At 53.9% G+C, this 14,317-nt stretch overlaps 1 protein-coding gene across 1 annotated transcript; it reads right to left on the bottom strand.

Moving 5' to 3' along the window:
* Window positions 1–9,270: 9,270 nt before the first annotated feature.
* A4GALT (alpha 1,4-galactosyltransferase (P blood group)) lies at window positions 9,271–13,283 on the bottom strand. The gene is made up of 2 exons (XM_003783137.3): window positions 13,158–13,283; window positions 9,271–10,990 (listed from the first exon to the last, which is right to left on the bottom strand). Exon 2 carries the CDS (start codon window positions 10,943–10,945, stop codon window positions 9,884–9,886), a length of 1,062 nt encoding a protein of 353 aa, XP_003783185.1. The 5' UTR covers window positions 10,946–10,990; window positions 13,158–13,283; the 3' UTR covers window positions 9,271–9,883.
* Between the last annotated feature and the right edge of the window lie 1,034 nt (window positions 13,284–14,317).

Raw genomic sequence — 14,317 nt, 5'->3', positions numbered from 1 at the left:
CTGGACTCAAGTGAGTCTCCTGCCTCAGCCTCCCAAGTAGCTGGGACCACAGGCGCCCACCACAACGCCCAGCTATTTTTTGGTTGCAGCCCTCGTTGTTGTTTGGCAGGCCCGGGTTGGATTCAAACCCGCCACCTTAGGTGTATGTGGCTGGCTCCTTAGCCACTTGAGCCACAGGTACCGAGCCCTTTGCACCTCTTTTTGAGGAAAAGAGGAAGAGTATCTTTCTACAAAGGAAAGGTTCACCTTGTGAAACCAAAGCATGAAACCACAGAAACCACCGTTACTGTGGGTGGAACTGCACCGTGGGACAGTGTGCACCTGCTAACAGGTGGGTGGTGACGGTTGTCATGCTACCCTTTCTCAGCTCCTAGTCCACCCTGCTCCAGAGGGAGGCTCTATAAGCCATGCTTCCCCTTTACCATATGGTAGCTGGTTGTACTCAGCTAATGGAAGGTATTGGAAGAAGGTTGGAAGACCAGAGGAGGAAGAAAGGCCTTACTTCAGGGGTCCTCAAGGTTTTTAAACAGGGGGCCAGTTCACTGTCCCTCAGACCATTGGAGGGCTGGACTGCAGGCCCTGGGATGAGTTGGCTGCTAAGCAGGACAGGCAGCGGTGGCAAAAACACCTGGCGGGCCGGATAAATGTCCTAGACAGGCCACATGTGGCCTGCAGGCTGTAGTTTGAGGACGCCTGCTTTGCTCAACGTTCAGCCAACACTGCCCTGCTGATGGCTCTTCAGTTAGCAGTGCCAGCTGCAAAGTTTCCTCCAAGCTCCGGGAATCAGCCTATCACACTGGAGACTCTGGCACCAGCCCACTCCACCAAGGGCTGGGTGCTGGCTCAGCGAAGTCCCTCCTCCAAGCAGCATTGGCCGGATCCCTCCTTAGACTGCAGCATTGGCCAGATGGGCAGCCTCTCCTCAGAGCAGTGGCTTCCAGCTCTAGGGACCTTGTCTAAGCTTCAAGGCTTCAGTAACCCCCACCCATCTGTTGCCCCAGCTCTGGTGTGGTAGCTGCTTCTTGCAGGGGCTATCTCTGCTCTCTTCAGGGCTCTGGGAACCATATCTCCAGGGGAGCGCCTCACATTTAGTCTCTGCCAGGCAACTCATCTGCCCACCGTGCCATGTCTCCAGGTACTTGGCCAGAGGCCAGGCTGGACCCTGGTTCCCTGAGCCCAGCCCCGCACCCCAGCCCAGTGGCCTCTCCCCTCCACCCTCATAGCCTCTAGCATGTTCCTGTAAATGTTCTTGAGGTACACAAACCCTAAGTGTAACACAAGTGAGCAATACACCCACACAGCCAGCGCCAGATGAAGAAGCAAGCAGAGCCTGAATAGTCCTGACTCCCAACACCTCAGGTCACTCGGCTGTGAACTCCAGCCACATGGAACTGCCCAGTATTGGGGGGATGCTGCAATGAGCCACCTAATTCCTCTCTACAAGTGAACTCATTCCCCAGCTGCCAGAAGAGCTGTGGGACTGTAGCCCTTGGCCCATTTTAGAATTTGCCTGGTCTGAAGAAGCTGCCTCCCCATAGGTCACATCCTCCAGGGACAGTCAACAGCTAGCGACTGAGCAACATGGGCTCCAAAGGCCTGGCCCTGGCCGGGTACAGTGGCTCACGCCTGTAATCCTAGCACTCTAGGAGGCTGAGGCCGATGGATTGCTTGAGCTCATGAGTTTGAGACCAATCTGAGCAAAAGTGAGATCCCTGTCTCTACTAAAAATAGAAAAAACTGGGCAGCACCTGTGGCTCAGTGGGTAGGGCGCTGGCCCTATGTACTGAGGGTAGCGGGTTCAAACCCAGCCCTGGCCAAACTGCAACAAAAAATAGCTGGGCATTGTGGTGGGCGCCTGTGGTCCCAGCTACTCTGGAGGCTGAGGCAAGAGAATAGCTTAAGCCCAGGAGTTGGAGGTTGCTATGAGCCGTGATGCCACAGCACTCTACTGAGGGTGATAAAGTGAGACTCTGTCTCTAAAAATAAATAAATAAATAAAAATAAAAATAGAAAAAACTGAGGCAAGAGGATTGTTAGAGCCCAAGAGTTGGAGGTTGATGTGAGCTATGATGCTACAGCACTCTACCCAGGGCGACAGTTTGAGACTCTGTCTCAAAAAAAATAATAAAAAAATTAAAAAATAGGGAGGTGCCTGTGGCTCAAAGGAGTAAGGCACCGGCCCCATATACCGGAGATGATGGGTTCAAACCCGGCCCTGGCCAAAAACTACAAAAATAAATAAATAAAGGCCTGGCCTTTGCCTCAACTTAGGACAACTCTGCAGGGCCATCCCAGCTCCAGAGCTACTATGCCATTGCCTGAAGCCTCCGTGGGCCTCTCTTTACCTCCTCTGTTGTAGCTAAGCTGTCCTAGGACTACATTCTTGCCAATGCTATGAAATGGGAAGAGCAGGTATCACTTTCAGGAACTTTCTCTAGTGGGCAGAGAATTCCCCTTTTGACTCTCCCTTCTTCTTTTGGCTGGATTGCAGATGTGATGCTGGCACCTATGCAGCCATCTTGGACCATGAGGCAGCAGCTGTGTGCTGAGCCACTAGCTGATGGGAGCCTGGCTCCTGAAACTGAGGAGCTGCCACCCCAGCCTGGGGCTGCCACCTCCATAAGGTAGAAAGTGACTTTTCTATTTTGTTTAAGTCACTCCTATCTTAGTGTCACAGTTAATTTGTAACTGTGACAATAAAACTTGCAGCTGAAATGAATCCTAACTGGTACCTTGACAAATAATCTTCAGCACCATCCAGTCATGGAAGGATTGAGGGGCCCAAACAGTAAAACTGTTCCATTGGGCCAGGTGTGGAAGCTCATACCTGTAATCCTAGCATTCTGGGAGGCTGAGGCAGGCAGATTGCTTGACTCAGGAGTTTGAGGTTGCTCAAGCCAGAAAGAGATCCCATCTCTAAAATAGCCAGGCATTGTGGCAGGCACCTGCAGTCCCCAGCTACTCTGGAGGCTGAGGCAAGAGAATCGCTTGAGCCCAAGAGTTTGAGGTTGCTGTGAGCTGTGACTCCACAGCACTCAACCCTAGGGTGACTTAGTGAGACTGTCTCAAACAAACAAACAAACAAGCCAACCAACCTAAAAAATTGTATTCTTGACACTTTTGAACCCAGAGGGTTGGGCTAGACCAGGCCTGAGCAGTCACAGCTGGGCCTGAAAAACTGCAGGCTGAGAGCATTTATGGTCCTTCTCCAAGGACCACGTTCTGGACTGGATCTAGGAGGCAGTCTTGGCCCTGGACTCTCCTCATGTCATGCCAGGCAGGCCCCGTCCAGAACAGAACTCTCAGATGCTCCTGGCATCCCTATATCTGAGTAACTGAGCAGCAGAGAGGCAGAAGTGCTGGCTGATTCTTCCTCTTCCACTTTCTAGGCCCCTAGAGAAAAAGAAGCCCAGAGGATGGGCACAGGTAGCACCAGGGTGACAGGAGAAAGGCTGATTGATCTCCAGGCCAGAAGGTGCCTTTGCTGTCCACCAATCAGCTGCTGAGGACTGCAGCCTCCGCCCCTCAGGCTGCTGTGCTCTTGCACCTCGTTTGGGCTGTGAGGGTGGCTAATGCTCGGGGCAGGACAGGGGGTCAAAAGATCCTCTTTCCCTCCCTCTGAGCCCTGGCCAGAGCTGTGGCCTCTTCCACTTCTACAGAGAGGAGATGGGTGGGGCTCACCTCCTAGTAAGGTTATGACAATTAAATGAGACAGCCAGCGCCTGGCACAGAGCATATGGGCTTAGAGTGGTATTATCACACCCCCACTTTCCACATGGAGGAACCCAGGCTAAGCAAGTAGATGGCAGTGCTGAGATTTGAAACAGACCTTGGCTGTCCTGCACTGAGGGTAGGAAGGTGCTGTCTGAGCAGCTGGGGCAGAGTCCAGGGCCTGCCTGGGGTGGGGGTGGGAGTGAGGGAATGACTCCTCATCACTGGCCTGTGCCAGCCCACAGACCAGAGCCCAGCATCCTCCTCCTGCAGCCCCACAGCGGCCTGAGGAGTCTGGCTCCCACCCTCTTCCCTGCCCTACTCCAGAGACCCTTCACTTCCTCCTGCCCCATCTGAAGGTCAAGTCACCAGGCTCCGGCTGTCTCAGGCTGCTTCCCCTCCTCCCCAACTTTGGAGTAGGAGCTGGAACATTTGTTGGGCAACCCAGTTCTGGGAAAGGAGAAGGAAGGGGCAACCTTTGGAAACCTGCCCTAGGGTCATGCAATCAGATCCTTCCTCAGAGCCCTGCTGTGGCTCATTTCGGGCGTGTTTCTAGCTGGTGTGTTTATAGATGTTTTTAGCCAAGACTAAGAAGATGAAGATCCATCCTTTACTCCTTTACAGGGGGCACTGAGTGGCCTGGCAGGGGATCAAGGCCCGCATATGGGCTGTTACTCAGTGAGTCCTCCCATTAGCCAGGCACAGGCAAGCAGGGAAGGAAAGTTGCCTCCCCAGCTGCTCTAGGGTAGCAGAACTAATTCTTCTTTGCTGGTGTGTCAATATTCAACTTCTTGTTTAAATATTAAATTGCAATGTCCTCCATCTGTGGAACAGGACCATGTTTTCGGAAGTCTGGTTTTGTGCTTTGCCTGTTTCCAAACCTCTGTCCTAACTTGGACCAGTCTAGTACAAGGCATGCTGGGAGTTCTACTGTGAGGTTGGGGACTGGACAGGACAAGGATTGGGCACCTGAACACAGGTGTGGACAGTGCTACTGTGGGGAGGGGTGGGCGGGCACAGCAGCAGCTGAGGAAACCCAGGTGGTGTGTGGGATGTGAGCTCAGAGAGGAGGACGGCCTCCTAGTCCCTACCCACCACCAAAAGTTGGAACCCAGCCCCAGATTCTGCCAGCTTCCAAGGAGAGAAACAAGATCAGAGAGGAGGACACTGGCTGCTAGAAACAGTAAAGAGTGGCTGAAACTATGAGGGGACACTGTCACACATGACACATTGGTTAAGGACCTTTGCAAGCTGTTGTTAACAAAAAGGCTCCAACATAGAGTGGCTGAAATAAGGCACAGGATTGGTTCGGCAACTGTGGCTCAAGTGGCTAAGGCGCCAGCCACACACAGCTAAGGTGGCAGGTTCGAATCCAGCCAGGGCCCACCAAACAACGATGATGGCTGCAACCAAAAAAATAGCCAGCGTTGTGGCAGGCGCCTGTGGTCCCAGCTACTTGGGAGGCTGCGGCAGAAGATTCGCTTGAGCCCAGGAGTTAGAGGTTGCTGTAAGCTGTGATGCTATAGCACTCTACCCAGGGGACAGCTTGAGGCTCTGTCTCAAAAAAAAATAAGGCACAGGATTATTTCTGTCTCACATTACAGTCCCAACACCAGCACTCTGGGGCCAGTGGGGCCACCTGCCATCCCCAAAATGTGGTCTAATAAGTGCTCCAGTTGCTGCTGTGTTCCAGCTAGTGGGAAGGGGTGGAGGGAGAGTGCCCAAGGCCAGCGCCTGTAGAGGTGACCCAGAAGTTGTATACATCACTTTTGCTCACATCCCACGGCTAGCTGCCCAGGATGCTGGGGGGTGTATTCTGCCGCAGGGGGGCTGTATGACCAGCCCAAACTCAGTGTGTTCTGTTGTTACTAAGAGGGCCACTAGGGGACAGCCCACCACGTCTGCCACATATCACAAGGAGCCTGGTGATAAGGTGCCTCCAGGGTTGGTTAACTCAGCAGCTCATTGGCATTTTTCTGTCTTCATGGATCCAGTGAATTGACTTTGAGTTCACGTTGTCCCCTCACGGTCTCAAGAGGGCTACCCCTTGCTCTGAGCACCACACCCTTATGCAAAAGGCAGAGAAGAAACTTTCCTCCCTGTGTCTATGAAAATTTTCTCAGAAATCCCCCTTTCCAGCCGACTTTCCATAACTCTCATTAGCTGGAATAATATTATACCACATGCCCATTTCTACACCAATTACTAGCAAAAGGAGTGGAATGACCAGGACCAGCTTGGACCAATTGAGATTCACCCCCAGGGCCTGGGGAGGTTCCCATTTTCTCTGTAGCCCAAGGCTACTTGAAAGCTAAACGAATTTGGGGTTTGCTATTGGTGTCAAGACAACAGCTTCCTCCTGGCACTTCCTACCTGTTCTGCTCCAGGCCAAGCAACAGACAGCACAGGACTTCATTCCTGGCATCCTGTAAGGTTTTACAGGTGGGAAAACTGAGGCTCAGAGAGATCAGGGGGCTTGTGTAAGGCCACATAGCCAGAACCTGGCAGAGCTGCAGTTCTACTCGAGGTGTGTCTAGCTGGACTTTGCCCTTCTTCCTGTAGGGGACCCCAGTGAATGTCAGCCCTGGGACAAGTCCTTCTTAGTTCTAAGACCAGCCACAGTTCAACCTTGCGAAACATTTCATGATGATGTGAGCGATGGAACATCTTTTTAGAGGCTCAAGTTTTGTTCTACAATGAATGTACATCTTACTGTATCTTAACTCTCTTTACAAAATCACACTTTTATATTGTTTTACTAGAGCTAGTTCCTTCCAGGCCCTGAGCTCTGCATGGACCAATGGAACTTTTTTCTTTTGAGACAAGTACCTCATTTTGTTACTGGGACTAGAATGTCGTAATGTCAGCCTGGCTCACAGTAATCTCAAATTCCTGGGCTCAAATGAAAATGATCCTCCTGTCTCAGCCTCCTGAATAGCTGGGACTACAGACACCTGCCACAATGCCCGGCTAATTTTTTCTATTTTTAGTAGAGATGTCTCACTCTTCTTGCTCAGGTTGGTCTTAAACTCCTGATCTCAAGGGATTCTCCCACCTCAGCCTCCCAGAGTGCTGGATTACAGATGTAAGCCACTATGCCAGACCCAAAAGGAGTATCTCAAGGACTCCATATAACCACTTGGATGCCCCTGGGGAGCATCCTTAACCCCAACTCCAGGAATGACCCTGATAGGGACTTGACCTTTGAGCAGACAGGTCAAGAATCCAACCATTATGGATGCCTGGGAGCCCTGGGGCTGGAGAAGGGGCAGTCAGGGAAGGCTTCCTGGAGGGGGCATTGGCACTGTGGAAAGGACCAGAAGGAATATGTTGGTGAAGGTAGTTGGGAAGGGCAGTGCAGGCAAATACGCAAAAAAATAAAGACTATCAACATGTTGCTGTGGGGTGGGAAGGGAGCCGCGAGTATGCAGTTTAGTGTGATGGGGGTGTCAAATTCAAGGCTGGAGAGGGAAGTGGAGCAAGATCATGGAGGGCCTTGAATGCTGGGCACAGGCTTTGTTCCACAGGCAACAGGGAGCCACGGAAGTGCTTAGGGCGAAGGGAGGGAAGGGTGTCTGTTTCACCTCTGTAACTGGCACACAGTAGGCACTCACTAGATGATGATCAAATCATACGACTCTAAGAGAGCATCTCACTTGCTTATACAGTTAGATAGAGTATTTGTATTTTAAAGTAAAGCTCGGTCATTCTTTTTTATTATTTTGTTTGTTTTTCTGAGACAGAGTCTTACTTTGCTGCCCTTGGTAGAATGCCTTGGAGTTCTAGCTCACAGCAACCTGAAACTCTTAGGCTCAAGCGATTCTCTTGCCTCAGCCTCCCAAGTAGCTGGGACTACAGGTGCCTGTCACAACACCCAGCATGGGTGGGGGCGGCCGCCAGGTCTCTCACTCTGGCTCAGGCTGGTCTGGAATGTGCGAGTTCAGGCAATCCACCTGCCTCGTCGGCCTCACAGAGTGCTGGAATTACAGGTGTGAGCCACTGCACCTGGCCTATGTTTTGTTTTTGTTTTTGTAGAGACAGAGGCTCACTTTATCGCCCTTGATAGAGTGTCGTGGCATCACACAGCCCACAGCAACCTCCAACTCCTGGGCTTAGGTAATTCTCTTGCCTCAGCCTCACAAGTAGCTGGGACTACAGGCGCCCTCCACAATGCCCGGCTATTTTTTGTTGCAGTTTGGCTGGGGCTTGGTTCAAACCTGCCACCTTGGTGTATGGGGCCGGCGCCCTACTCATTGAGCCACAGATGCTACCCCTATTTATTTATTTTTTGAGACAGAGTGTCACTCTGTTGCCCTGGGTAGAGTGCCATGGCGTCATAGCTCATAGTAACCTCAAACTCTTGGGCTCAAGTGTTCCTCTTGCCTCAACTTCTGGAGTAGCTGAGACTATAGGCACTTGCCACAACACCTGGCTACTTTTTCTTTTTTCTTTGAGATAGTCTCACTTTGTCCACCTTAATAGAGTACTGTTTTGTCATAGCTCACAGCAACCTCAAACTCTTGGGCTTACTCGATTCTCTTGCCTCAGGCTCCCAAGTAGCTGGGACTACAGGCGCCCGTCCCAACGCCCAGCTATTTTTAGAGATGAGGTCTCGCTCTGACTCAGGCTGGTCTGAAACCTGTGATCTTAGGCAATCCATCTGCCTCACCTCCCAGAGTGCTAGGATTATAGGCGTGAGCCTGTACCCAGCCAGGCCTGCTCATTTTAAACAAAAATTTTTAAAGATAGGTGAAATGATGTGGCTGGAGAAATACTCAACTTATAATTCATTGTTTTCACAAAAAAGTCACTGCTCTTGAACATGTGGAGAGCCAGAGAACTCACCTCCTCACCAGGCTGCCAAAGATGGTCTTCAGGCAGGGTCCAAGGGGGTGCTGGCTACCTCCCCGCTGGGCCGCTAAAGAGCAGCCTGCTGGGCTCCAGAGTGCCGGGCAGGTCCCCCAGCCCAGCCAGCCCTGTTGGGAGGGCTTCTCAGCCTGGTTGGAACACCCAGCCCTCTATCAGCTTCCAAAATGGGAACCAGCTGGGGCCTGGCCCTGAGGAAGCAAATTTTCCTCTGGCCCAGCCCTGGGGCCGCTCAGCAGGATACTTCTGGCCTCTCCAGGGATCTTGGCCAGGCATGCAGGGTGAGGCTGGAGGAATGCCACAGGCCCTCACACCTCCCCCACTGGAACCCCTCCCAGGATTGGCTGGGCTCCCCGCTGCCCTGGTAGTGGGCTCCATTATGGGCTGGGGGTGAGAGTGCAGGTGTTTATGAGCCTTGGAAAGTGAGGTAAGAAAAACAGGTACCTCACACCCCCACCGCTGGGGGGCCCATCCCCAGGGCATGAGGGGGAGGGGGCTGCCAGCAGGATCCTGAGTCCTGGTGTTCCGGACCAGTTGTGTGGCCCCAGCTGCTTCCCCGTCAGAATGGAGCTGATAAGGGCTGTGCGTGCAACTGCGCTTCACCAGCTATGACGCACTAGATGTCAGAAGGTCACTTTTATCATATTTATTATTCTCCTGTTTTTATAATGGGGGAGAGTGTTCTTTAAAATTCTTCTACTGAGCCAAAAGAACCTCCATGCTCCGATGCCCAAGCCAGTAGGCAGAATCTCTGGAAGCAGAAAGGATAGGTGGGTAGGAGGGGCCTCTCTGGAAAGGCTCTCAGCCAGCTCCACCTGCCTCCACCCCTGTTCATTCCATCTGAAAAATTCCCTAGGACTGGTGTGTGCCCTCCCACTGGCTGCCTCCTCCCCTCCAGGAGCCTCTCCCCTCCTCCCTTATCCCCTTTGCTTGGGCTCTCTAAGCTCCCTCCAGGGCAGCTCAGCCCCCACTGCCTGGCTTCACTTGGCTGCCCTGCACTACCTGGGAGGTACTGAGGTCTAGGAGGCCTGGGACACTCACCAAGCTCATTCCAGCTGGCTCTGGCACCACTTGTCAGCACTGGCCTGAGACAGGGCAGTGGCCAGGAAGGTGTCCACAGCCTCTCTGGCTTGGAGGGGCTGTCTCCAGGGCCTACTGTGGCTACTGCAATAACTCCTCAGCAGTCTGCCCAGCTAGGTGGCCCCAGCGCACTCCCCACCCCAGGTCCTGCCATCTCGCCTCCCCAGAAGAGGGGCAGGCACCTGTCTCCATCAGGGGTGGGTGGAGTGGTGGCCTGGTGAGCTCCTCACAAGTACATCTTCATGACCTCGTGTGTCGTGGGGCAGTAGTGGGCGTGAAGCTGGGCCAGGAGTGCCCTGGACGTGGCTTTGAAGCGTGTGCCCTGACTCTTCTTGTTCCACACGTGGACAGCGTAGGTGGCATTAAGCAGCTGGACCACCTCCTTGGGGCTGATGTCCTCAAAGTACTTCTTCCAGTTCTGCCAGGGGATGGGGTAGAAGGCCTCAGTGGGCAGGGTGGTGACGCCGCGGCAGGCGCGGCTCTCCTGCAGGCTGTGGATGGCACACCACTTCTTGAAGACCCGTGTGAACAGCTGTGGGCCCTGGTGGCCCCAGATCCAGCCGTTGTAGTGGGCCACGAAGTCGCGCATGCACAGCTCCATGAACGTGTGCTGGCGCTCGAAGGCCAGGAAGGCACCGTTGAGGACATAACGGGACTGGATGCCCAGCGCATTGGTCAGGTTCCTCAGGTTCCTGAGGACAATGAAGTCTGTGTCCAGGTAGATGCCCCCAAACTTCCACATGAGCGCGATCCTGGAGGCATCAGAGAGCACCGGCAGCCAGTAGGGCTCCCACCGCCCCTGCGCAGCTACATACCACGCTGCCAGTGGTGTGTCCCGGAACAACTCCTCCAGGTCCAGCGGGAGCATCTGGACATTGGGGAAGCAGCCCAGAAGTGAGATGCCCAGGTTCCGGGGCAGGGAGGCATTGCCGCGGGGCAGCCCCTTCATCAGGACCACCACGTGGGATTCAGGGTGAGTCCTGGCAGCCGACTCCACTGAGCACATGAACAGAAAGTTGGGGTTGGTCCGGTCTGAAGTTTCTAGAAAGAAAATGTTGCCTGGAGTGGGGGTGCTGGAGGGCTGGATAGGGGGTGCCAAGGTGGGGCAGGGGATGTCTGTAGGCAGGTTATAGAGCTGCCCTTGATCCTTGGGCTCTCCCACAACATGCCAGTAGATCATGACAGAGATGAAAAACATGAACTTGAAGAAGATGATGAACAAGGTACAGACTCGTTGCCTTGGGACAGCTCGGAGCAGACATAGCAGGAGGTTGGGGTGCTTGGACATGGTCTCCCAGATGACACCAGGAGCCTCCAGCAGGAACTGGCTGGTCTGTAAGAGATGAGTGGCACCGCTTAGGCAGGCCAGTGACTCACAAGAAAAATGCTCCAGATATCCGCTAGAGCCAACACTGGCTTCCAAAGCCCATAGGCTCCAGGACCAGATGGGCTTGGGTTTGAATCCCAGCCTGCCAGCTGATCACCTGTAAAATGCGAGCACAGCGGCCATGCACTAAGGTCTAAGCAAGGACCCTCTTGCCCTCTGAAGCACACTGTGAGCTCCCCAAGGACTGGGCCAGTACTCCCCATGCAGCACAGCTATCATGGGCCCAGGCAAGGGCTGGTCCATGCAAGGACCATTAGAAGCGATGGCTTTGCCATATGGTACACAGGATACTCTCCCTGCTAAGGCCCAACCTCCTCCACCTGTTGGTGGGTGCAGCAGGAGGTTGAGGGGGCTTGGACATGGTCTCCCAGATCACACCAGGAGCCTCCAGCCTGGTGTGGCTCCCCTGTTGGGGCTGGCAGCTGGTGACTTGAGGCCCAGCTTATGTACCCCTCAGCTCTATGAACCAGGCCTGGGCTCATCTGCTAAGCAGCCTTGATGACTTCCAGCTTGAAGTCAGGGGATCCAGCAGACCTGGGTGTTGGCTCACTAGGACTGGCATGGCTCCCACCTTGGGAGGATGCTGACCAGGGCACGAGATGCCTGCTGTGTCCAAAGCTCATGGCCCCACACACGATGGGGTCACCTGGCCTCTGACTGGCCTAGCCTGGGACTGGGGTTGTGTAGACACAGGGTGTGGAGTAGAAAAGGGACAGGGAGATTGTGCTGTAGTCCATGACCTTGACCAGTACTCTTTACCTTCATTCTTTTTTTTTTTTTTTTTTTTTCAAGACAGAACCTCAAGCTATCACCCTGGGCAGAGTGCCATGGTATCACAGCTCACAGCAATCTCCAACTCCTGGGCTAAGCGATTCTCTTGCCTCAGCCTCCCAAGTAGTTGAGACTACATCCCAACACCTGGCTATTTTTTGGTTGTAGTTGTCATTATTGTTTGGCAGGCCCAGGCCAGATTTGAACCCGCCAGCTCTGGTGTGTGTGGCTGGTGTCTTAGCTGCTTGAGCTACAGGTGCCGAGCCCTTCTCTCTCTTTTGGTGAGGTCTCATTGGCCAGGAACACTTCCAGGTGCCTCTGGGATGGCTGGAAGGAGATGCTTGGGTCTTGTTCCAGGGTGGGGCCATGTGAATGCCTGGGAGGCTTGGAATCCCTGCTCTGCTGAACTGGCTGCCTGATGTGGGGCAGGTCCCTGAGCTCTCTGAGCCTCAGTCTTGCTCCCTGCAGGACAAGAACACTGGAAGCCACTTGGGGGTTGTAGTCATTCACACATTCAGTAAACATGTTCGTCCTGTACATGCCAGAGGATTCTCAAAATTTCACATACATGGACTTGTTAAAACCCTACAGCCCGGCTCGGCGCCTGTGGCTCAAGCGGCTAAGGCGCCAGCCACATACACCTAAGGTGGCAGGTTCGAATCCAGCCCGGGCCTGCCAAAACAACGACAGCTGCAACCAAAAAATAGCCGGGCGTTGTGGCGGGCACCTGTAGTCCCAGCTACTTGGGAAGCTGAAGCAGGAGACTCGCTTGAGCCCAGGAGTTGGAGGTTGCTGTGAGCGTGATGCCATGGCACTCTACCCAGGGGGATAGCTTGAGGCTCCATCTCAAAAAAAAAAAAAAAACCCTACAGCCCCCTATGGTGTGGAAATCTGGGAATCACCAGCCCCAAGTGAAGTTCGATACCTCATGCAGAGTCCCACAGTGTCAGGGTAGGAGTTAGAACTCTGGCTTGGGCCTCTGCTCTCACCACTGGACTGCCCTGCCTGGGAGCAAAGGACACATGGAATGTACCTGGGGCCTTGGAGGGACTCAGGGCACACTGACTTGAACTGGATTTACCATTAATAGCGATCCTTTCACTCGGTGCCTTCTAAGTGACTATGTCACACTTCCTCTGACCCTCAGCAATCCCAGAGGACAGCTGCATCACTTCTACCTTAAGGGCCTGGAAGCTTGGGCAGAGAGAGGTTGAGGGACCAGTTCCCCCCCCCCCCCCAGTTTCATCCATAGCCTGAGGATGAAATTCCATAGTGGTGCCTGGAGCCTAGGCCATAGCAATGGGGCTGGGGACCTTGAAGATAGCATTGGCAGGTAACTGACCAGCCTGGGTGACCCATCTCAGGCAGGCAGGGATCCAGGCAGCCCACAGCCTCCCGGTGACCCGCACTGGTCAGCAGCCGATGTTCTTTGCCAGTGAGAGCTCGGCCCTTCCTTGCACTCGCAGCGCTGGCCGACCCATCTGCAAAAGACGGGGAGAAGAGTGAGGCAGGCCGCTGGCTGTCAGGGCGCTCATTCCAATGGCCACACAGGCAGGCAGGCCTGGGGCTCAGCCCCTCAGGGAATACTGAGAGAAGGGGGCACACCCTGCACTGGCCAGGAGAGAGGGGCAGGATCAGACACACAGCTCTGCTCAGCCCAGTGGGAAGATGTAATCAATGAGAACTCCCTGGTGGCTTCCTGGGTGAAGTGACCCTCGTCTAGTGCCAGAGGTGAGGAGAGTCAGACAGAGGCAGTGGAGGCGGCCCTGGACCTTGGAGGCGGTGTTAAGCGTGGGTCTGCACCTTGTCTCCTGGTGCCCTGCTCAGGGCCTGGCACACTGCCAATACTCTCACTGACCAGCTCACGCTTCGACTCCCTTGCTGGGCAGCCAGAGGGACACTTTAAACATACACGTCAGCCACGCCACTCCTCTGCCCATACTGAGTGATGTGGGAAGCTCAGGACCACAGGCCTCGAGTGTCCCCTACACCCTGACCCCATGTCCCATCCCCCATCTCCCACTGCCTCTGCCTTCTGACTCTTTTTTTGGAGACCAAGTTTCACTTTGTTGCCCTTGGGAGAGTGCTGTAACATCATAGCTCACAGCAACCTCAAACTCTTGGGCTCACGAAATCCTCTTGCCTCAGCCTCCCAAGGAGCTGGGACTACAGGTACCCTCCACAATGCCCATCTAGTTTTTAGACACAGGGTCTTGCTCTGGCTCAGGCGATCCACCCCACCTTGGCCTCCCAGAGTGCTGGGATTACAGACATGAGCCACTGAGCCTGGCCTTTTCCATCCTTTCTTAGCCCCTCTCCAGTTTCTTCTCCCCAGCACCTATTCTGCTGCTCATCTTTTTGTTTGGGTGTCTATCTGCAACAACTCCACCAGGTTTGTTTTGTTCAGCATCTAGGACAGAGCAGTGCTCGGCTCTCAGGCTGTGATCAACAGTGACTGAGGGAACCCGTGACTGGTGAGTGATGCACAGACGAACCCGCAAA

The sequence above is a fragment of the Otolemur garnettii genome, unplaced genomic scaffold (assembly GCF_000181295.1).
Source record: "Otolemur garnettii isolate 467f Iridium unplaced genomic scaffold, OtoGar3 scaffold00007, whole genome shotgun sequence".
Classification (NCBI taxonomy): Eukaryota; Metazoa; Chordata; class Mammalia; order Primates; family Galagidae; genus Otolemur; species Otolemur garnettii.
Note: the sequence above shows the minus strand (reverse complement) of the source record. Positions and strands in the feature narration are given on the sequence as shown.